The 22,049-nt window shown below is 47.7% G+C and overlaps 1 protein-coding gene across 2 annotated transcripts in view; it reads left to right on the top strand.

Annotated features, from left to right (window-relative positions):
• ADGB (androglobin) overlaps nt 1-22,049 on the top strand; it is a 943,967-nt gene that overhangs the window by 504,827 nt on the left and 417,091 nt on the right. For both annotated transcript variants that reach the window (XM_063917880.1, XM_063917881.1), the window contains one exon: nt 9,845-9,939. In XM_063917880.1, the coding sequence (XP_063773950.1) occupies nt 9,845-9,939 (95 nt within the window). The remainder of the gene's footprint in view (nt 1-9,844; nt 9,940-22,049) is intronic.

Raw genomic sequence — 22,049 nt, 5'->3', positions numbered from 1 at the left:
CTATCTCTCTCTATCACTTCAGCAAGTACTAGTAGTAGTAGTACTCCTCCTAATGCTCCCCAAATTACTACTGTGTCTCTCTCTGTCTCACTCTCTTCTCGAATCTCTATAAACGGAGAGGACGCCAGACACGTCCTCTCCCTATGAATCTCAATGCACGTGTGAAAAATGGCGGCGACGCGCGGCTCCTTATATAGAATCCGAGTCTCGCGATAGAATCCGAGCCTCGCGAGAATCCGACAGCGTGATGATGACGTTCGGGCGCGCTCGGGTTAACCGAGCAAGGCGGGAAGATCCGAGTCGCTCGGACCCGTGTAAAAAAACATGAAGTTCGGGCGGGTTCGGATTCCGAGGAACCGAACCCGCTCATCTCTAGTGTGAATGTGTGTGCATGTACGTGTGGTAGGAATATGGGCCCTCATTCCGAGTTGTTCGCTCGCTAGCTACTTTTAGCAGAAATGCAAACGCAAAGCCGCCGCCCTCTGGGAGTGTATCTTAGCATAGCAGAATTGCTAACGAAAGATTAGCAATTCTGCTATTAAGTATTTCCTGGCAGTTTCTGAGTAGCTCCAGACCTACTCCTAGGGGTATATTTACAAAGATTCGTGTTTTTGCCGTTTTGAAGGGTGTTTGAACTCGAATGGTATCGGGTGCATTTTACTGCAACTTTTTGAATCCTGATACGATCATTCACTAAGCTGCCGACTTTTCCCAATTCGTATTTTCCGATGTCGATGTGATTCGTAATGTTAGGCAGTGTTTTACGGGAGTGATGAGTAAAACACTGCCTGACAAAACACAAGGAATCCCGGCCGGATTTGTGAGATCCGTGCAGGGCTTCATTGTGTACCTTAAAAAGGTGTTTTCTCTAACGTCCTAAGTGGATGCTGGGGACTCCGTAAGGACCATGGGGAATAGCGGCTCCGCAGGAGACTGGGCACATCTAAAGAAAGCTTTAGGACTATCTGGTGTGCACTGGCTCCTCCCCCTATGACCCTCCTCCAAGCCTCAGTTAGATCTTTGTGCCCGAACGAGAAGGGTGCACACTAGGGGCTCTCCTGAGCTTCTTAGTGAAAGTTTTAGTTTAGGTTTTTTATTTTCAGTGAGACCTGCTGGCAACAGGCTCACTGCATCGAGGGACTAAGGGGAGAAGAAGCGAACTCACCTGCGTGCAGAGTGGATTGGGCTTCTTAGGCTACTGGACATTAGCTCCAGAGGGACGATCACAGGTCCAGCCTGGATGGGTCCCAGAGCCGCGCCGCCGGCCCCCTTACAGAGCCAGAAGGCAGAAGAGGTCCGGAAAATCGGCGGCAGAAGACGTCCTGTCTTCAACAAGGTAGCGCACAGCACTGCAGCTGTGCGCCATTGCTCTCAGCACACTTCACACTCCGGTCACTGAGGGTGCAGGGCGCTGGGGGGGGGGGGGCGCCCTGAGACGCAATAATAAACACCTTGGATGGCAAAAAATGCATCACATATAGCTCCTGGGCTATATGGATGCATTTAACCCCTGCTAAAATACATAAAAAAAACGGGAGATAAGGCCGCCGATAAGGGGGCGGAGCCTATCTCCTCAGCACACTGGCGCCATTTTCCCTCACAACTCCGTTGGAGGGAAGATCCCTGTCTCTCCTCTGCAGTCACTACACTACAGAAAGGGTTAAAAAAGAGAGGGGGGGTACTAATTACGCGCAGTATTAAAGATACAGCAGCTATAAGGGGAAAAACACTTTTATAAGGTTATCCCTGTATATATATATAGCGCTCTGGTGTGTGCTGGCAAACTCTCCCTCTGTCTCCCAAAAGGGCTAGTGGGGTCCTGTCCTCTATCAGAGCATTCCCTGTGTGTGTGCTGTATGTCGGTACATTTGTGTCGACATGTATGAGGAGAAAAATGATGTGGAGACGGAGCAGATTGCCTGTAATAGTGATGTCACCCCCTAGGGGGTCGACACCTGAGTGGATGAACTGTTGGAAGGAATTACGTGACAGTGTCAGCTCTGTATAAAAGACAGTGGTTGACATGAGACAGCCGGCTACTCAGCTTGTGCCTGTCCAGACGTCTCATAGGCCGTCAGGGGCTCTAAAGCGCCCGTTACCTCAGATGGCAGATATAGACGCCGACACGGATACTGACTCCAGTGTCGACGGTGAAGAGACAAATGTGACTTCCAGTAGGGCCACACGTTACATGATTGAGGCAATGAAAAATGTTTTTACACATTTCTGATAATACGAGTACCACCAAAAAGGGGTATTATGTTCGGTGAGGAAAAACTACCTGTAGTTTTCCTGAATCTGAGAAATTAAATGAGGTGTGTGATGATGCGTGGTTTTCCCCCGATAACAACTGATAATTTCTAAAATGTTATTGGCATTATATCCTTTCCCGCCAGAGGTTAGGGTGCGTTGGGAAACACCCCCTAGGGTGGATAAAGCGCTCACACGCTTGTAAGGGCTCTACCCTCTCCTGAGATGGCCGCCCTTAAGGATCCTGCTGATAGAAAGCAGGAGGGTATCCTAAAATGTATTTACACACATACTGGTGTTATACTGCGACCAGCAATCGCCTCAGCCTGGATGTGCAGTGCTGGGTTGGCGTGGTCGGATTCCCTGACTGAAAATATTGATACCCTAGATAGGGACAGTATATTATTGCCTATAGAGCATGTAAAAGATGCATTTCTATATATGCGTGATGCACAGCGGAATATTTGCCGACTGGCATCAAGTCAAAGTGCGTTGTCCATTTCTACCAGTAGAGGGTTATGGACACGTCAGTGGTCAGGTGATGCGTATTCCAAACGGCATTTGGAAGTATTGCCTTATTAAAGGGAGGAGTTATTTGGGGTCGGTCTTTCAGACCTGGTGGCCACGGCAACAGCTGGGAAATCCACGTTTGTACCCCAGGTCGCCTCTCAACATGAGAAGACGCCGTATTATCAGGCGCAGTCTTTTCGTGGACAAGCGGGCAAAAGATTCCTCATTTCTGCCCCGTGACAGAGGGAGAGGAAAAAGGCTGCAGAAATCAGCCAGTTCCCAGGAACAGAAACCCTCTCCCGCCTCTGCCAAGCCCTCAGTATGACGCTGGGGCATTACAAGCAGAATCAGGCACGGTGGGGGGCCCGTCTCAATGAATTTCAGTGCGCAGTGGGCTCACTCGCAAGTAGACCCCTGGATCCTTCAGGTGATATCTCAGGGGTACAAATTAGAATTCAAGACGTCTCCCCCTCGCCGTTTCCTAAAGTCGGCTTTACCGATGTCTCCTTCTGACAGGGAGACTGTTTTGGAAGCCATTCACAAGCTGTATTCCCATCAGGTGATAACAAGGTACCCCTCCTGCAACAGGGAACTGGGTATTATTCCACACTGTTGTGGTACCGAAGCCGGACGGCTCGGTGAGACCGATTCTAAATCTAAAATCTTTGAACACTTACATACAGAGGTTCAAATTCAAGATTGAGTCACTCAGAGCAGTGATTGCGAACCTGGAAGAAGGGGACTACATGATGTCTCGGGACATTAAGGATACTTACCTTCATGTCAAAATTTACCCTTCTCATCAAGGGTACCTCAGGTTTATGGTACGGAACTGTCACTATCAGTTCAGACACTGCCGTATGGATGGTCCACGGCACCCCGGGTCTTTACCAAGGTAATGGCCGAAATTATGATATATTACTTCGAAGGAAGGGAATTTTAGTTATCCTTTACTTGGACGATTCCCTGATAAGGGTAAGATCCAGGGAACAGTTGGAGGTCGGTGTAGCACTACTTCAGGTAGTGTTGCGGCAGCACGATTGGATTCTCAATATTCCAAAATCGCAGCTGGTTCCGACGACTTGTCTTCTGTTCCTAGGGATGATCCTGGACACAGTCCAGAAAAAGGCTTTTCTCCCGGAGGAAAAAGCCAGGGAGTTATCCGAGCTAGTCAGGAACCTCCTAAAACCAAGCCAAGTCTCAGTGCATCAATGCACAAGGGTTCTGGGTAAAATGGTGGCTTCCTAAGAAGCAATCCCATTCGGCAGATTCCACGCAAGAATTTTCCAGTGGGACCTGCTGGACAAATGGTCCGGGTCGCATCTTCAGATGCATCAACGGATAACCCTGTCACCAAGGACAAGGGTGTCCCTCCTGTGGTGGTTGCAGAGTGCTCATCTTCTAGAGGGCCGCAGATTCGGCATTCAGGACTGGGTCCTGGTGACCACGGATGCCAGCCTGCGAGGCTGGGGAGCAGTCACACAGGGAAGGAATATCCAGAGCTTATGGTCAAGTCTGGAGACATCACTTCACATAAATATCCTGAAGCTAAGGGCCATTAACAATGCTCTAAGCTTAGCAAGTCCTCTGCTTCAAGGTCAGCCGGTGTTGATCCAGTCGGACAACATCACGGCAGTCACCCACGTAAACAGACAGGGTGGCACAAGAAGCAGGAGGGCAATGGCAGAAGCTGCAAGGATTCTTCGCTGGGCGGAAAATCATGTGATAGCACTGTCAGCAGTATTCATTCCGGGAGTGGACAACTGGGAAGCAGACTTCCTCAGCACGACCTCCACCCGGGAGAGTGGGGACTTCACCCAGAAGTCTTCCACATGATTATAAACCGTTGGGAAAACTCGACAAGTATTGCGCCAGGTCAAGGGACCCTCAGGCAATAACTGTAGACGTTCTGGTAACACCGTGGGTGTACCAGTCATTGTATGTGTTCCCTCCTCTGCCTCTCATACCCAAGGTACTGAGATTGATAAGATGGAGAGGAGTAAGCACTATATTCGTGGCTCCGGATTGGCCAAGAAGGACTTGGTAACCGGAACTTCAAGAGATGCTCACGGAGGATCCGTGGCCTCTACCTCTAAGAAGGGACCTGCTCCAGCAAGGACCCTGTCTGTTCCAAGACTTACCACGGCTGCGTTTGACGGCATGGCGGTTGAACGCCGGATCCTGAAAAGGCATTCCGGATGAAGTCATCCCTATCCTGATCAAAGCCAGGAAGGATGTAACCGCAAAACATTATCACCGCATTTGGCGAAAATATGTTGCGTGGTGCGAGGCCAGTAAGGCCCGATGGAGGAAATTCAACTGGGTCGTTTCCTACATTTCCTGCAAACAGGAGTGTCTATGGGCCTGAAATTGGGGTCCATTAAGGTTAAAATTTCGGCCCTGTCAATTTTCTTCCAAAAAGAACTAGCTTCAGTCCCTGAAGTTCAGACGTTTGTAAAAGGGGTACTGCATATACAGCCTCCTTTTGTGCCTTCAGTGGCACTTTGGGATCTCAATGTAGTTTTTGGGTTCCAAAAGTCACATTGGTTTGAACCACTTAAATCTGTGGAGTTAAAATATCTCACATGGAAAGTGGTCATGCTGTTGGCCCTGGCCTGGGCCAGGCGCGTGTCAGAATTGGCGGCTTTATCCTGTAAAAGCCCTTATCTGATTTTCCATTCGGACAGGGCGGAATTGAGGACTCGTCCTCAGTTTCTCCCTAAGGTGGTTTCAGCGTTTCACCTGAACCAACCTATTGTGGTGCCTGCGGCTACTAGGGACTTGGAGGACTCCAAGTTGCTAGACGTTGTCAGGGCCCTGAAAATATATGTTTCCAGGACGGCTGGAGTCAGGAAAACTGACTCGCTGTTTATCCTGTATGCACCCAACAAGCTGGGTGCTCCTGCTTCTAAGCAGACTATTGCTCGTTGGATTTGTAGTACAATTCAGCTTGCACATTCGGTGGCAGGCCTGCCACAGCCAAAAATCTGTAAATGCCCACTTCACAAGGAAGGTGGGCTCATCTTGGGCGGCTGCCCGAGGGGTCTCGGCTTTACAACTTTGCCGAGCAGCTACTTGGTCAGGAGCAAATACGTTTGTAAAATTCTACAAAATTGATACCCTGGCTGAGGAGGACCTGGAGTTCTCTCATTTGGTGCTGCAGAGTCATCCGCACTCTCCCGCCCGTTTGGGAGCTTTGGTATAATCCCCATGGTCCTTACGGAGTCCCCAGCATCCACTTAGGACGTTAGAGAAAATAAGAATTTACTTACCGATAATTCTATTTCTCGTAGTCCGTAGTGGATGCTGGGCGCCCATCCCAAGTGCGGATTGTCTGCAATACTGGTACATAGTTATTGTTACCAAAAAAATCGGGTTATTGCTGTAGTGAGCCATCTTTTCTAGAGGCTCCTCTGTTATAATGCTGTTAACTGGGTTCAGATCACAAGTTGTACGGTGTGATTGGTGTGGCTGGTATGAGTCTTACCCGGGATTCAAGATCCTTCCTTATTGTGTACGCTCGTCCGGGCACAGTATCCTAACTGAGGCTTGGAGGAGGGTCATAGGGGGAGGAGCCAGTGCACACCAGATAGTCCTAAAGCTTTCTTTAGATGTGCCCAGTCTCCTGCGGAGCCACTATTCCCCATGGTCCTTACGGAGTCCCCAGCATCCACTACGGACTACGAGAAATAGAATTATCGGTAAGTAAATTCTTATTTTAAGTAGTAAAAAATCCGAAAAAAATTGCGTGGGGTCCCCCCTCCTAAGCACAACCAGCCTCGGGCTCTTTGAGCCGGTCCTGGTTGACAAAATATGGAGAAAAAAATGACAGGGGTTCCCCCATATTTCATCAACCAGCACCGGGCTCTGCGCCTGGTCCTGGTTCCAAAAATACGGGGGACAAAAAGAGTAGGGGTCCCCCGTATTTTTTAAACCAGCACCGGGCTCCACTAGCCAGGTACATAATGCCACAGCCGGGGGACACTTTTATACTGGACCCTGCAGCCCTGGCATTACATACCCAACTAGTCACCCCTGGCCGGGGTACCCTGGAGGAGTGGGAACCCCTTAAATCAAGGGGTCCCCCCCCTCCAGCCACCCAAGGGCCAGGGGTGAAGCCCGAGGCTGTCCCCCCCATCCAAGGGCGGCGGATGGGGGGCTGATAGCCATGTGTAAAAAATGTGAATATTGTTTTTAGTAGCAGTACTACAAGTCCCAGCAAGCCTCCCCCGCAAGCTGGTACTTGGAGAACCACAAGTGCCAGCATGCGGTTGAAAACCTGGCCCGCTGGTACCTATAGTACTACTACTAAAAAAATACCCCCAAAAAAACAGGACACACACACCGTGAAAGTATAAGTTTATTACAAACATGCACACCTCCATACATACATACTTACCTATGTTCCCACGAGGCTCGGTCCTCTTCTCCATGTAGAATCCTTGGGGGACCTGTGAAAAAAATTATACTCACATAAACCAGTGTAGATTGTGTCCAAAGTATAATCCACGTACTTGGCAAAACAAAAAAACGGAAACCCAACCACGCACTGAAAGGGGTCCCATGTTTACACATGGGACCCCTTTCCCCGACTGCCAGGACCCCCCCTGACTCCTGTCAAAGAGGGTCCCTTCAGCCAATCAGGGAGCGCCACGTCGTGGCACTTTCCTGATTGGCTGTGTGCTCCTGTAGTGTCTGTGAGGCAGCACACGGCACAGATACAATGTAGCGCCTATGCGCTCAATTGTAGCCAATGGTGGGAACTTTGCGGTCAGCGGTTGACCGAAAGTAACCTCACCGCTGACCGCAAAGTTCCCACCATTGGCTACAATGCCATGGGTGACCTGAGTGGAGGGGATTCGGTCAGATGATCAATTCCAAAATGGTGGCACCCATGCCGGGATACCGGCACAAACTCTGGTGTGCAGATTGATGACAGGGTATACCGCAGGGAGCAAAACATAGTGGCCACAGCAGAGGACCTCAAAGCCAACAAAGAGAGACAGCATAGAGGTAAGTAGCCATACTTAGAGCCCGGAGCGTGACAGTAGGATTGTACTTCTGAAGAACATTTTGTATGCTGTGAATAAACCCCATGTACCTTTAGTAATAGGATTTGCCTTTTTCAAGACATTTTGAGCTCTAAACATCTTAACTTAAGGCATTTGCATCTGCTATATCCTGTGAACACCAGGATAGTGCTATTCTGTTCTCTGCTGTTCTAGGTTGAGCTTAGTGTCTCCAAGCTCAAGCTCTGTGCCAGCTAACCATTCTGACTGGTCCATAGTATGGGGCCAGTGGGATTTAGCAAACACCAGTCAGGAGGTATTAAAGCAGTATATTCACACACCAAGAAATAGGCGGTTCCAGGTGGCAATGGTAGGAGCCTGAAAGAAGTGGTTCCAGTTGTCGATGTAGGAGCCTTTTGGTGGCAGCCGCATATTACACAGTGGGAGGAGTCAGTAACAGGCGGTTACAGATGGTGAGAGTGAATCCCTAGGAGTGGTGAAGTAAGCCCACTAAGGTTACTCAGGGACAAATAACCACCCTCTATTTTATCTGCACCAAATTCTGTGATTGCTTGGCAGAGTTAGGTCATCCAGTCACAGGACCTTTTCTCTAGAGAGAGATTAAGTCAATACACTTACATGAGTTCCTATGAATAAATATGGGGATCTTGAAGCCTCAAGCTAAAAGTGACATCGACATTTTGCTTTGAAAGTTAACTACCTGCAATCAATGTGTATTAAAGAGAGAAATTAGGAAGCTGGGCATCACAGATTGCCAACTCTTCTATGGTCTCACTTAAGATGCCTTGCTAAAATATTTCTACCAGCACTTCATTATTTCACTCAAATTCCAAAGTAATTGTATTGGATAATTATCAACTGTCAGGGAGCCTTTTGTACAATTTGAATTTGTTCATTAAAAATCTATTTGCACCTAGTTCTGAAAGCACAACCTCAAATTGTAGCCTAATTGTCAGATGATAGAAAAGACGTTATCCGGACTCCAGGTCGACGGCTCAAAGGTCGACACACCTTAGGTCGACGTCAATTGGTCGACACACCTTATGTCGACATGGACAAAAGGTCGACATGGACAAAAGGTCGACAGGAACAAGGTCGACATGAGTTTTTCACGATTTTTTTCTTTTTTTTTAACCTTTTCATACTTAACGATCCACGTGGACTACGATTGGAACGGTAAAGTGTGCCGAGCGAAGCGGTAGCGGAGCGAAGGCACCATGCCTGAAGCATGGCGAGCGAAGCGAGCCATGCGAGGGGACGCGGTGCACTAATTGGGGTTCCCGGTCACTCTACGAAGAAAACGACACCAAAAAAACATAAAAAACTCATGTCGACCTTTTTCCATGTCGACCTCGTTACTGTCGACCTTTTGTCCATGTCGACCTTTTGTCCATGTCGACCTAAGGTGTGTCGAACAATTGGCGTCGACCTAAGGTGTGTCGACCTTTGTGCTGTCGACCCTCAGTCCCAGACCCAGAAAAGACATCTTGCTTCTTAGCTTCTATTCTGCTCCATTTTATACTGTATTCCACACACTAAAACTAGTTGACCTTAGTGGACTATAATTTCCTGTTTCTGCTTGTTTTCTAATTTTATATTGTCTTTGACCTAATTATATCTATTGTACTGAACCCTTAAACCAAAATAGAACATGTAGAATTAAACCTAGGGGATTTACTTTTTAGCACAACTTACTTAACATGAAACTTTTGCTGGCTTTAATTTGATATGGCTGTCCTTAGAGGGTTTATCTACAAAAAATACAATTATCTTTTTCACACATTTCTAAATTACATTGGCCTTGGCTGCTATATCAGTGGTATGTGCAACATATTGGTCTCCAAGCACCAAAGGGGTTCTCATTTGCACCATAAAATGTAGCACAAATGAAATAGAAAACTGGATTTAAGTGTTATTTTTAAAGATGGCTATTTTTTTAGTTTAGAATTTCTGAGTTTGTAATTATAATGAAATTGTACATCTTTTATTATAGTTATATTAAAGCTTCGAAGCTGAACAAATTATATTGATATTTATTGCTTTCTTTTCTACAGCCACTTCTGTACCAATAGTGCCCCAGATGGTTGTGTACGCCAGCTACTTACCACTTCATTTGAGCGAACAGAAGACTTCCATACTTGGCCAGATGGTAATATCTTTATCCAGCATTTAACCATTATACAGTATGTCTCTGTTTCAAACTGAAGTCACCACATGTGTAAAGGAAAAGAACAAGAGACATAATCTTTGCTATGTTAGTCAGCTGCTTTATGAAATATTGTATTGGTCATCCAAATAAGCAGTTATGTATGCATTATATCAGCAATAGTCACAAACATAAATGGCTTTATTTATTGTAAGGAGCAAAGCAAAACATGGTGGAAATGTGTTCCTGAATAAACCAGGGGCTTGATTCAGATGTGTATGGAGTGACCATCGCTGCTGCTTACTTGGAAGCGGCAGCAATGCACAGCTTATGATAATGCAGAAAGGAGGCATCTAGTGTAAGTAGATGTCTCCTGCATGCATTTGTGATCTAGGACACAGTATCGGATCACTTGCGACACCATCGGCAGGCTGATTCACCCATAAGGTCATGCAAGCCAGCCATCGCAGCTCCTACACAAATCTCAACACACCTCCGTTTTGGGAAATGGGGGCCATTGCCATCCCGCCTCACTCCCAAACAGCTGCAAACTGTCAATCTCCTGACAACTGCAGCCGTTCTGCATCTGACGATGCACGACTCGAACATCAGTACTTTGCGTCTCCTACCCTAAGTACATCAGGATCTGAATCAGGCTCCCTCTTGCAAGAAATGAAAATGCATGATTTTTATTTTTATTTTTTGCATGCAGGGTAAATACATGTGTTTTTGTATGTAGCACACAAAGGGCCTGCTACTGAGCTGGGATTTAAAAAAAAAAAAAAAAAAAAGCAAGTAGCTGTACACCTAGACAAACGGCAGTATGGACCTGATTCAGAGATGTATGCTTACCCGATTTTTACTATTTGTTGAAAACTGAAAACACTCAAACTTTGGGGTTTTCGAGTTGAACCGAGTCCCAGCTCTGATCATTTTGGGGTTCCGAGTTGAACCCCAGCTCTGATCTTCTCACCAAATTCTGATCTCAGATCTTAAAACCAAATCTCATGTGTTTGGGATGGCATGCTAGTCCCTCCCTCGTGATTTCAGGTGCCATTTCACGCTGGAAATTATTGGAAATTAATGTTATTGATCTTAATAATAATACCACTGGGACAAAAACATGATTTTAGCTGTTTTTATTAATAAAGAAATCCAGACCCAAAACACTTGAGGATGGTTTTGACAAAACCGAAACACGATGATTTAGAGCCATGCATGCTCCTGCTGGCTCATAGATTAGTATGGGGGAGTCAGCGGCTGTAGCAGGCTGCTGGAGGCAACACTATCAGCGCCTGGATACGCTGCTTCCCACAGCACATTTGTAATGTGATTTGGGACACTGTGTAGCATATAGGGGTATATTCAATAAAAGTCGGATCCATTCCGACATGCAGTTGTCGGAATGGATCCGACAACCCCTATTCTATGGACGGCCGCTGCTGTCAGCGACTGCGAATGCGCTGACAGCAGCGGGCAGGAGTGCAGATGGCGGCGGGCGTGAGCGGAACGGCGGCGGGGGTAAGCTGGGCAGCAGGGGGAGCAAAGATCGGCGGCCGGAGATTGCTGCGGGGGGACATGTCTGTGGAGGCGCTGCAGGGAAAGAGGTGCCTGTGGGCCGCGGGGGGAGCAGAGACCGGCGGCCAGCGGGGGGAGCTGGCTGCGAGGGGACATGTCTGCGGCGGGGGGAGGCGCTGCAGGGAGAGAGGTCTCTCCCTGCAGCACCTTCCCCCTGCTGCCGCAGACATGTCCCCCCGCCGGCCGCCGATCTCTGCTTCCCCCGTGTCCCAGGTCCCACAGCACCGCTTGTCTCCTCACCTCAATCCAACTTTTCAAGTCGGATTGAGTTTGTCGGAAAGGGGTCCAAAACCTGTCGGATTTGGCCCCATTTCTGACAGAAGCATGTGGATCGGAGGCTATTCCGGGAATTCCCGACTTGTCGGAAAAAATCAGCCCCTATTGAATAGGTCTGAACCCTTTCCGACCTATTTTTGTTGGAAGCTGCCGTCTTTCCGACAAGACGGCAGCTTCCAACAGTTATTGAATACAGCCCATAATGTGAATTGGAGGCATTGTGTGAAATATAATGTGAATTGGGCACACTGTGTGGCATATAATGCGGGGCACTGTGTGGCATTCAAAGTGAATTGGGGGCACTGTGGGGCATACAGTGGATTGTGGGCACTGTGTGGCATATAATGTGAATTGGGGGCACTGTGTGGCATATAATGCCGGGACTGTGTGTAATTCAGTGTGAATTGTGGTCACTGTGTGTTATATAATGTGAATTGGGGGCGCTGTGTGGCATATAATGCCGGGAATGTGTGTAATTCAGTGTGAATTGTGGGCACTGTGTGGCATATAATGTGAATTGGGGGTCCTGTACATGTAATGTGAGTTGGGGGCACAATGCAGCATATAATGTGAGTTGATGGTACTGTGTGGAATCTAATGTAATTTTTTTAAGGGACCTAACATTTGAGCCTCAGCTGGTGACAGGAGTGTTAAAAAAATCACCTCTATTGTTTATTTTACAATATACAGGTGAAACTCTGAAAATCAGAATATCGTGCAAAAGTTCATTTATTTCAGTAATTCAACTTAAAAAGTGAAACTAATATATTATATAGACTCATTACATGCAAAGTGAGATATTTCAAGCCTTTTTTTGTTATAATTTTGATGATTGTGGTTTACAGTTTAAAATAACCCCAAATCCAATATCTCAGAAAATTAGAATATTACATAAAATCAATAAAAAAAGGTTTTTAAATATAGAAATGTCGGCCCTCTGAAATGTATAATGATGCATATGTACTCAGTACTTGGTTTGGGTCCCTTTTGCATGAATTACTGCCTCAATGCAGCGTGGCATGGATTCTATCAGCCTGTGGCACTGCTGAGGTGTTATGGAAGACCAGGATGCTTCAATAGCGGCCTTCATCTATTCTGAATTGTTCGGTCTCATGTCTCTCATCTTTCTCTTGGCAATGCCCCATAGTTCTCTTTTTTTCTTTAGCCCAGGTAAAAAGCTTCTGACATTGGGGTTAATTCTGAGTTGATCACAGCAGCAAGTTTGTTAGCAGTTGGGCAAAACCATGTGCACTGCAGGGGGGCAGATATAACATTTGCAGAGAGAGTTAAATGTGGATGGGTTATTTTGTTTCTGTGCAGGGTAAATACTGGCTGCTTTATTTTTACACTGCAATTTAGATTTCAGTTTGAACACGCCCCGCCCAAATCTAACTCTCTCTGCACATGTTATATCTGCCTCCCCTGCAGTGCACATGGTTTTACCCAACTGCTAACAAGTTTTCTGCTGCGATCAACTCGGAATTAGGCCCTTTGTTTGTTGTTCAGGAATGGCTTGACAAGAGGAATACATCATTTGAAGCCCATGTCCAGGATCCATCTGTGTGTGGTGGCTCTTGATGCACTAACTCCAGCCTCAGTCCACTCCTTGTGAAGCTCCCCCACACTTTTGAATGGCCTTTTCCTGACAAGAAAAATCGAACTGGTCTGTTGCTCAGTGGTCCAAAGTCCTCTTTTCTGATGAGAGCAAATTTTGCATCTCATTTGGAAACCAAGGTCCCAGAGTATGGAGGAAGATGGAGAGGCACACAATCCAAGTCCAGTGTGAAGTTTCCACAATCTGTGTTGATTTGGGGAGCCATGTCATCTGCTGGTGTTGGTCCGCTGTGCTTTATTAAGTCCAGAGTCAACGCAGCCATCTACCAGGATAATTTTAGAGCACTTCATGCTTCCTTCAGCAGACAAGTTTTATGGAGATGCTGACTTCATTTTCCAGCAGGACTTGCCACCTGCCCACACTGCCAAAAGTACCAAAACCTGTTTCAATGACCGTGGCATTACTGTGCTGAATTGGCCAGCAAACTTGCCTGACCTGAACGCCATAGAGAATCTAAGGGGCATTGCCAAGAGAAAGATGAGAGACATGAGACCGAACAATGCAGAAGAGCTGAAGGCCGCTATTGAAGCATCCTGGTCTTCCATAACACCTCAGCAGTGCCACAGGCTGATAGAATCCATGCCAAGCCGCATTGAGGCATTAAGCTCCTGAGGGTGATGATCGCAAGCCCATGAGGCGACCGCTCACTCCCGCAGCACGGCCGCCACCACCTAACAGAGCCAGAAGATAGAAGAGTGGTGAGTACAGCGCCGGCGTTCTGGTCAGCGGGTCGCCGGCGGGTATGGCGGCACAAGGGTTGGAGCGCAGCTCTGACAGGCTGCGCTCCTGGAAGGCTCAGCAACATTACACATGTAGATGCTGGAGGGGCGTCCTGAGCCAGCGCTTTAACCCTACACTGGTCCCATCGTTAACAGGGGCTAATCCGGCTGTTAACACTAAAAATCCTCCGACCAGAATAAAGAATTAGTGAGGGAAGCCGCGCGCAATTACAGGGGGCGGGGCTTCCTTTCAGAGCGGATCCAGCACTCATCAGCACCATTTTCTCCCTGCAGATCAGAAGGAAGAGACGCTGACAGGGAGTGCTGCCCTCCACATAACTCCAGCAATACCTCTGCGGTACCAGGGTGTTATAGACAGGGGGCGAGTGTGATAACAGTTCTAAATACCCTATTACGGATGGTTAGTAAGCACCGGGCTTTTATCATAATGACTGCCTACAGGGGCGCTGTGTGGCTGGCTCCTTATACTCTGTGACTCTCTGAAGGTACTCTGGGGGCTAACTGTATCTGACATTTTCCTGTGTGTGTGTAAGTGTGTATATCCCACATTACCATGTCTAAGGACTCTGTGTCCTGTGCTGCAGAGTGTTTGTCTTCTCTTGAGGAGTCCATTCCATGTATTCAGGACTGCAATATACTTTCTCAGCCTTCTGAATCCGAACCTCCTTGGGTGGATTCTTTAAGTGGAATGATATCCCAGATTTCAGCAAGGATGTCTCATACTGAGAAAGAGACGCAGTTTTTGAGGAGGTCTGTGGAGGGTTTACAGTATTCAGCCCCCACTACCTTGTCAAAAACCCCACCTACATACCCGCAATTATGTGCACTTGCCCAGATAATTCAAGCTTACCCTGATACCGACCCTGATACAGGAGACGGCGATGGGGATATGCAAGGGGGGGATGCATCCCTTGCTAAGGGGGTGCAACTAATGATTGAAGCCAATAGGGAGGTTTTGCACATTAATGAGAAGGTACCTGAACAGGAAGAGGAGACTTATTTTACCGTAAATAAGAAATCCTCCCTTACCTTCCCTGCTTCTGAGTTAAACTCCTTGTTTGAAAAATCCTGCGAAAACCCAGAGAAAAAATTCCGGATCCCTAAAAGAATTCTCATTGCCTTCCCTTTCCCTGAAGAGGACAGAAAGAAGTGGGAAAACCCACCTATAGTAGACGCTTCTGTATCTAGGTTATCTAACGCCAGTGGACTGCGGATGCAGAATCCAAGAAAAGTGTTGAGAACCTACCCTTCACAGGTCAGGCCCTGTTTGGGGACGCACTGGATGCGTGGATATCCACGGCAACTGCGGGTAAGTCGACCTTTCTTCCATCCGCAGCTGCACCGGCTCAGAAATCTTGTCCTCCGCCTACACTGCAGTCCTTTCAGACCGCAAAATTTAAAAAATCCAAAGGCCCCCCCACCTTCTTTAGAGGAGGTCGGGGAAAATCAAGAAAACCTGCACCATCAGCTTCACAGGAACAGAAACCTAGTTCTGCTTCCTCCAAATCTTCAGCATGACGGTGGACCTCCCAGCCTGGAGATCGGGCAGGTGAGAGCGAGACTAAAATACTTCAGTCACGTCTGGGCGTCATCGTGCCTGGACCCCTGGGCAAAAGATATTGTTGCCCAGGGTATAGACTGGAGTTTCAGGAACTCCCACCTCACTGATTCTTCAAATCAGGCTTACCAGCTTTGCTGACAGAAAGGGCTATCCTACAGGAAGCCATTTAAAAGTTGGTATGGACAAATATCATTGTTCCAGGTCCACCTTACCTAACACACAAAGGTTATTGCTCAAACCTGTTTGTGGTACCGAAACCGGACGGTTCGTTACAGCCTAAATTGAACCTAAAGTCATTGAACCCCTACTTGAGGGTATTCAAATTCAAGATGGAGTCTCTACGAGCGATAATCTCAGGTGTGGAGGAGGGGGAATTCTTAGTATACCTGGATATCAAGGATGCGTACCTTCACATTTCGATCTGGCCGCCCCATCAGGTTTACCTATGGTTTGCACTACAGGACTGCCACAATCAGTTCCTGGCATTGCCATTTGGCCTCTCCACAGCACCGAGGGTGTTCACCAAGGTCATGGCGGAGATGATGCTCCTCCGCAGGCAGGGAGTGAACATAATTCCATACCTGGATGATCTACTGATAAAGGCATCTTCCAGGGAGAGATTTTTGCAGAGTAGTGCTCTCTTAACTCAACTACTCCTGGAACATGGATGGATCCTGAACCTTCCAAAGTCACATTTGGAGCCGACAAGGAGACTGCCCTTCCTATGGATGATACTCAACACGGCAGTGCAGAGGGTGTTCCTACCGGTGGAGAAAGCGTTGGTGATCCAATCGATGGTCCGGGATGTCCTGAGGCCCCCACGTGTATCGGTTCATCAGTGCATTCACCTTCTGGGATAGATGGTGGCCTTCTACAAGGCTCTACAATATGGAAGATTCCATGCACGGTTCTTCCAGCTGGATCTCCTGGACAAGTGGTCGGGTTCACATCTTCACATGCACCAGCGGATACGCCTGTCGCCGAAAGCCAGAATTTCTCTCCTCTGGTGGCTCCAAACTTCTCACCTACTCAAGAGTTGCAGGTTCAAGATTCAGAATTGGATCCTTCTAACTATGGATGCAAGTCTCAGAGGGTGGGGAGCAGTCACCCAAAGGGAAAACTTTCAAAGAAGATGGTCAAGTCAGGAATCTCTCCTTCCAATAAATGTTTTGGAACTAAGGGCCATATACAATGGCCTTCTACAAGCAACTCATCTTCTGCAACATCAAGCAATTCAGGGTCAGTCGGACAATGTCACAGCAGTGTCCTACATAAACAGGCAGGGCGAAACGAAGAGCAGGGCTGCAATGTCAGAGGTAACAAGAATCCTCCTCTGGGCAGAAATACACGCGCTGGCGCTGGTGGCGATCTTCATTCCAGGAGTGGACAACTGGGAAGCAGACTTCCTCAGCAGACATGATCTCCATCCAGGAAAATGGGGCCTCCACCCGGAGGTATTCGCGGAGGTAACAAGCCATTGGGGCGTACCTCAGATAGACATGATGGCCTCTCGTCTCAACAAGAAGCTTTGGAGGTACTGTTCCAGGTCACGAGACCCACAAGCAGTGGCGGTGGATGCTGTGGTAACGCTGTGGGTGTTTTCCGGTCAGTGTATGTGTTTCCTACACTTCCACTCATCCCAAGGATTCTCAAGATAATAAAAAGAGCAAGAGTTCCGGCGATCCTCATTGCTCCGGACTGGCTAAGAAGGGCTTGGTATGCGGATCTTCTGGAATTACTGCTGGAGGATCCAAGGCCTCTTCCTCTTCGCGAGGACCTTCTGCAACAGGGGCCGTTCGCTTATCAAGACTTACCACGGCTACGTTTGACGACATGGAGGTTGAACGCCAGATCTTAGCTCGGAAGGGCAACCAAACAAAGTCATTTCTACTCTGATCCAGGCTAGGAAGGGTGTAACGTCTAAGCATTACCATCGGATTTGGAAAAAATATGTGCCTTGGTTTGAATCCAAGAAATTTCCAATGGTGGATTTTCAGCTAGGTCGTTTTCTCCTTTTTCTGCAAGCAGGTGTGGATGTGGGCCTAAGCTTGGGCTCCATAAAGGTCCATATTTCGGCCTAGTCAATTTTCTTCCAGAAACAATTGGCTGCTCTTCCTGAGGTTCAGACAGTATTGAAAGGGATTCTGCACATCTAACCACCCCTTGTGCCTCCCACGGCACCTTGGGATCTTAATGTGGTCCTGCAGTTCCTGCAATCGGATTGGTTCGAGCCTTTACAGGAGGTAGCTTTGAAGTTTCTTACATGGAAGGCGGTCACACTGTTGGCATTGGCATCTGCAAGATGTGTGTCTTTTAGAATTGGGGGCATTGTCGCACAAGAGCCCCTACTTTATTTTCCATGAGGATAGAGCTGAGCTCAGAACGCGTCAGCAATTTCTTCCAAAGGTTGTATCGGCTTTTCATTTTAACCAACCTATTGGTTACTGACACCTCGATTACCTCAAAGTCCTTGGATGTTGTGAGGGCTTTGAAAATATATGTGAAGAGAACTACTCATCACAGGAAGTTGGAAGCACTATTTGTCCTTTATGATCCCAACCAGATTGGGTGTCCTGTTTCTAAGCAGACAATTTCTCGCTGGATCAGGCTTACTATCCAGCATGCTTATTCTACGGTGGGTTTTTTTCCGATTCCAAAATCTGTTCAGGCCCACTCTACCCATAAAGAGGGTTCTTCCTGGACGACTGCCCGGGATGTCTAGGCTATTCAACTTTGCCTAGCGGCTACTTGGTCAGGGTCGAACACGTTTGCTAAGTTCTACAAGTTCGATACTTTGGCCTCTGAGGAGCTAAAGTTTGTTCAATCTGTTCTGTAGAAACCCCATAATGGGAGCTTTGGTACATCCCCATGGTACTAAAATGAACCCCAGCATCCTCTAGGACTTAAGTGAAAATAGTATTTTGGATTTTATATACCTACCGGTAAATCATTTTCTCGTAGTCCGTAGAGGATGCTGGGCGCCAGCCCCGTGCTTTGTGTTTACTGCTCAGTTACTTGGTTAAGTATTGTTGTTTCAGCCGTTGCTGAATCGTTTCACGTTGGTTAGCTTGGCTTTCCTTTTGTTCTGTGTGAGCTGGTGTGAATCTCCCCACTATCTGTGTATTTCTTCTCTCGAAGTTTGTCCATCTCCTCGAGCACAGTTTCTAGACTGAGTCTGGTAGGAGGGGCATAGAGGGAGGAGCCAGCCCACACTATTAAACTCTTAAAGTGCCAGTGGCTCCTAGTGGACCCGTCAATACCCCATGGTACTAAAATGGACCCCAGCATCCTCTACGGACTACGAGAAAAGGATTTACCGGTAGGTATATAAAATCCTATTTTTTATTGATTTTATGTAATATTCTAATTTTCTGAGATTTTGGATTTGGGGTTATTTTAAGCTGTAAACCACAATCATCAAAATTATAACAAATAAAGGCTTGAAATATCTCACTTTGCATGTAATGATTCTATATAATATATTAGTTTCACCTTTTAAGTTGAATTACTGAAATAAATGAACTTTTGCACAATATTCATGATTATACTTTTCAGAGGGCCTACATTTCTGTATTTAAAATTATTTTTCTCTAACGTCCTAGTGGATGCTGGGGACTCCGTCAGGACCATGGGGATTAGCGGCTCCGCAGGAGACAGGGCACAAAAATAAAGCTTTAGGATCAGGTGGTGTGCACTGGCTCCTCCCCCTATGACCCTCCTCCAAGCCTCAGTTAGGTTTTTGTGCCCGTCCGAGCAGGGTGCAATCTAGGTGGCTCTCCTAAAGAGCTGCTTAGAAAAAGTTTTTAGGTTTTTTATTTTCAGTGAGTCCTGCTGGCAACAGGCTCACTGCATCGAGGGACTTAGGGGAGAGAAGTTAACTCACCTGCGTGCAGGATGGATTGGCTTCTTAGGTTACTGGACACCATTAGCTCCAGAGGGATCGAACACAGGCCCAGCCATGGAGTCCGGTCCCGGAGCCGCGCCGCCGACCCCCCTTGCAGATGCCGAAGATGGAAGAGGTCCAGAAGCAGGCGGCAGAAGACTTTTCAGTCTTCCTGAGGTAGCGCACAGCACTGCAGCTGTGCGCCATTGTTGTCAGCACACTTCACACAGCGGTCACGGAGGGTGCAGGGCGCTGGGGGGCGCCCTGGGCAGCAATGTATAATACCTTTTTATGGCTAAAAAATACATCACATATAGCCCTTGAGGCTATATGGATGTATTTAACCCCTGCCAGATCTCACAAACTCCGGAGAAGAGCCAGCCGAAATAGGGGGCGGGGCTTATTCTCCTCAGCACACAGCGCCATTTTCCTGCTCAGCTCCGCTGTGAGGAAGGCTCCCAGGACTCTCCCCTGCACTGCACTACAGAAACAGGGTAAAACAGAGAGGGGGGGGCACTTTTTTTGGCGATATTACTATATTTAAGCTGCTATAAGGATACAACACTTATATAGGGTTGTTCCCATATATATTATAGCGCTTGGGTGTGTGCTGGCAAACTCTCCCTCTGTCTCCCCAAAGGGCTAGTGGGGTCCTGTCTTCAATAGAGCATTCCCTGTGTGTCTGCTGTGTGTCGGTACGTGTGTGTCGACATGTATGAGGACGATGTTGGTGTGGAGGCAGAGCAATTGCCGGTAATGGTGATGTCACCCCCCAGGGAGTCGACACCGGAATGGATGGCTTTGTTTATGGAATTACGTGATAATGTCAGCACATTACAAAAATCAGTTGACGACATGAGACGGCCGGAAAACCAGTTAGTACCTGCCCAGGCGTCTCAGACACCGTCAGGGGCTGTAAAACGCCCTTTACCTCAGTCGGTCGACACAGACCCAGACACGGACACTGAATCTAGTGTCGACGGTGAAGAAACAAACGTATTTTCCAGTAGGGCCACACGTTATATGATCACGGCAATGAAGGAGGCTTTGCATATCTCTGATACTACAAGTACCACAAAAAGGGGTATTATGTGGGGGGTGAAAAAACTACCTGTAGTTTTTCCTGAATCAGAGGAATTGAATGATGTATGTGATGAAGCGTGGGTTAACCCAGATAGAAAAGTGCTAATTTCAAAAAAGTTATTGGCATTATACCCTTTCCCGCCAGAGGTTAGGGCGCGCTGGGAAACACCCCCTAAGGTGGATAAGGCGCTCACACGCTTATCAAAACAAGTGGTGTTACCGTCTCCTGATACGGCCGCCCTCAAGGATCCAGCTGATAGGAGGCTGGAAACTACCCTAAAAAGTATATACACACATACTGGTGTTATACTGCGACCAGCCATCGCCTCAGCCTGGATGTGCAGTGCTGGGGTGGTCTGGTCGGATTCCCTGACTGAAAATATTGATACCCTGGATAGGGACAGTATTTTACAGACTTTAGAGCAATTAAAGGATGCTTTTCTTTATATGCGAGATGCTCAGAGGGATATTTGCACTCTGGCATCGAGAGTAAGTGCGATGTCCATATCTGCCAGAAGAAGTTTATGGACACGACAGTGGTCAGGTGATGCGGATTCCAAACGGCATATGGAAGTATTGCCGTATAAAGGGGAGGAATTATTTGGCGTCGGTCTATCGGATTTGGTGGCCACGGCAACTGCCGGGAAATCCACCTTTTTACCTCAGACCCCCTCCCAACAGAAAAAGACACCGTCTTTTCAGCCGCAGTCCTTTCGGTCCTATAAGAAGCGGGCAAAAGGACAGTCATATCTGCCCCGAGGCAGAGGAAAGGGTAAGAGAGGGCAGCAAGCAGCTCCTTCCCAGGAACAGAAGCCCTCCGCGGGTTCTGCAAAGCCCTCAGCATGACGCTGGGGCTTTACAAGCGGACTCAGGAACGGTGGGGGGTCGACTCAAGAATTTCAGCGCGCAGTGGGCTTGCTCACAGGTGGACCCCTGGATCCTGCAGGTAGTATCTCAGGGTTACAGGTTGGAATTCGAGAAGTCTCCCCCTCGCCGGTTCCTAAAGTCTGCTTTGCCAACGTCTCCCTCAGACAGGGCGACGGTATTGGAAGCCATTCACAAGCTGTTTTCTCAGCAGGTGATAGTCAAGGTACCCCTCCTACAACAGGAAAAGGGGTATTACTCCACGCTATTTGTGGTACCGAAGCCGGACGGCTCGATAAGACCTATTCTAAATCTGAAATCTTTGAACCTGTACATACAAAAATTCAAGTTCAAGATGGAATCACTCAGAGCAGTGATAGCGAATCTGGAAGAAGGGGACTTTATGGTGTCCCTGGACATAAAAGATGCTTACCTGCATGTCCCAATTTGCCCTTCACATCAAGGGTACCTCAGGTTCGTGGTGCAAAACTGTCATTATCAGTTTCAGACGCT

Source organism: Pseudophryne corroboree, chromosome 4, assembly GCF_028390025.1.
Source record: "Pseudophryne corroboree isolate aPseCor3 chromosome 4, aPseCor3.hap2, whole genome shotgun sequence".
Lineage (NCBI taxonomy): Eukaryota > Metazoa > Chordata > Amphibia > Anura > Myobatrachidae > Pseudophryne > Pseudophryne corroboree.
Note: the sequence above shows the minus strand (reverse complement) of the source record. Positions and strands in the feature narration are given on the sequence as shown.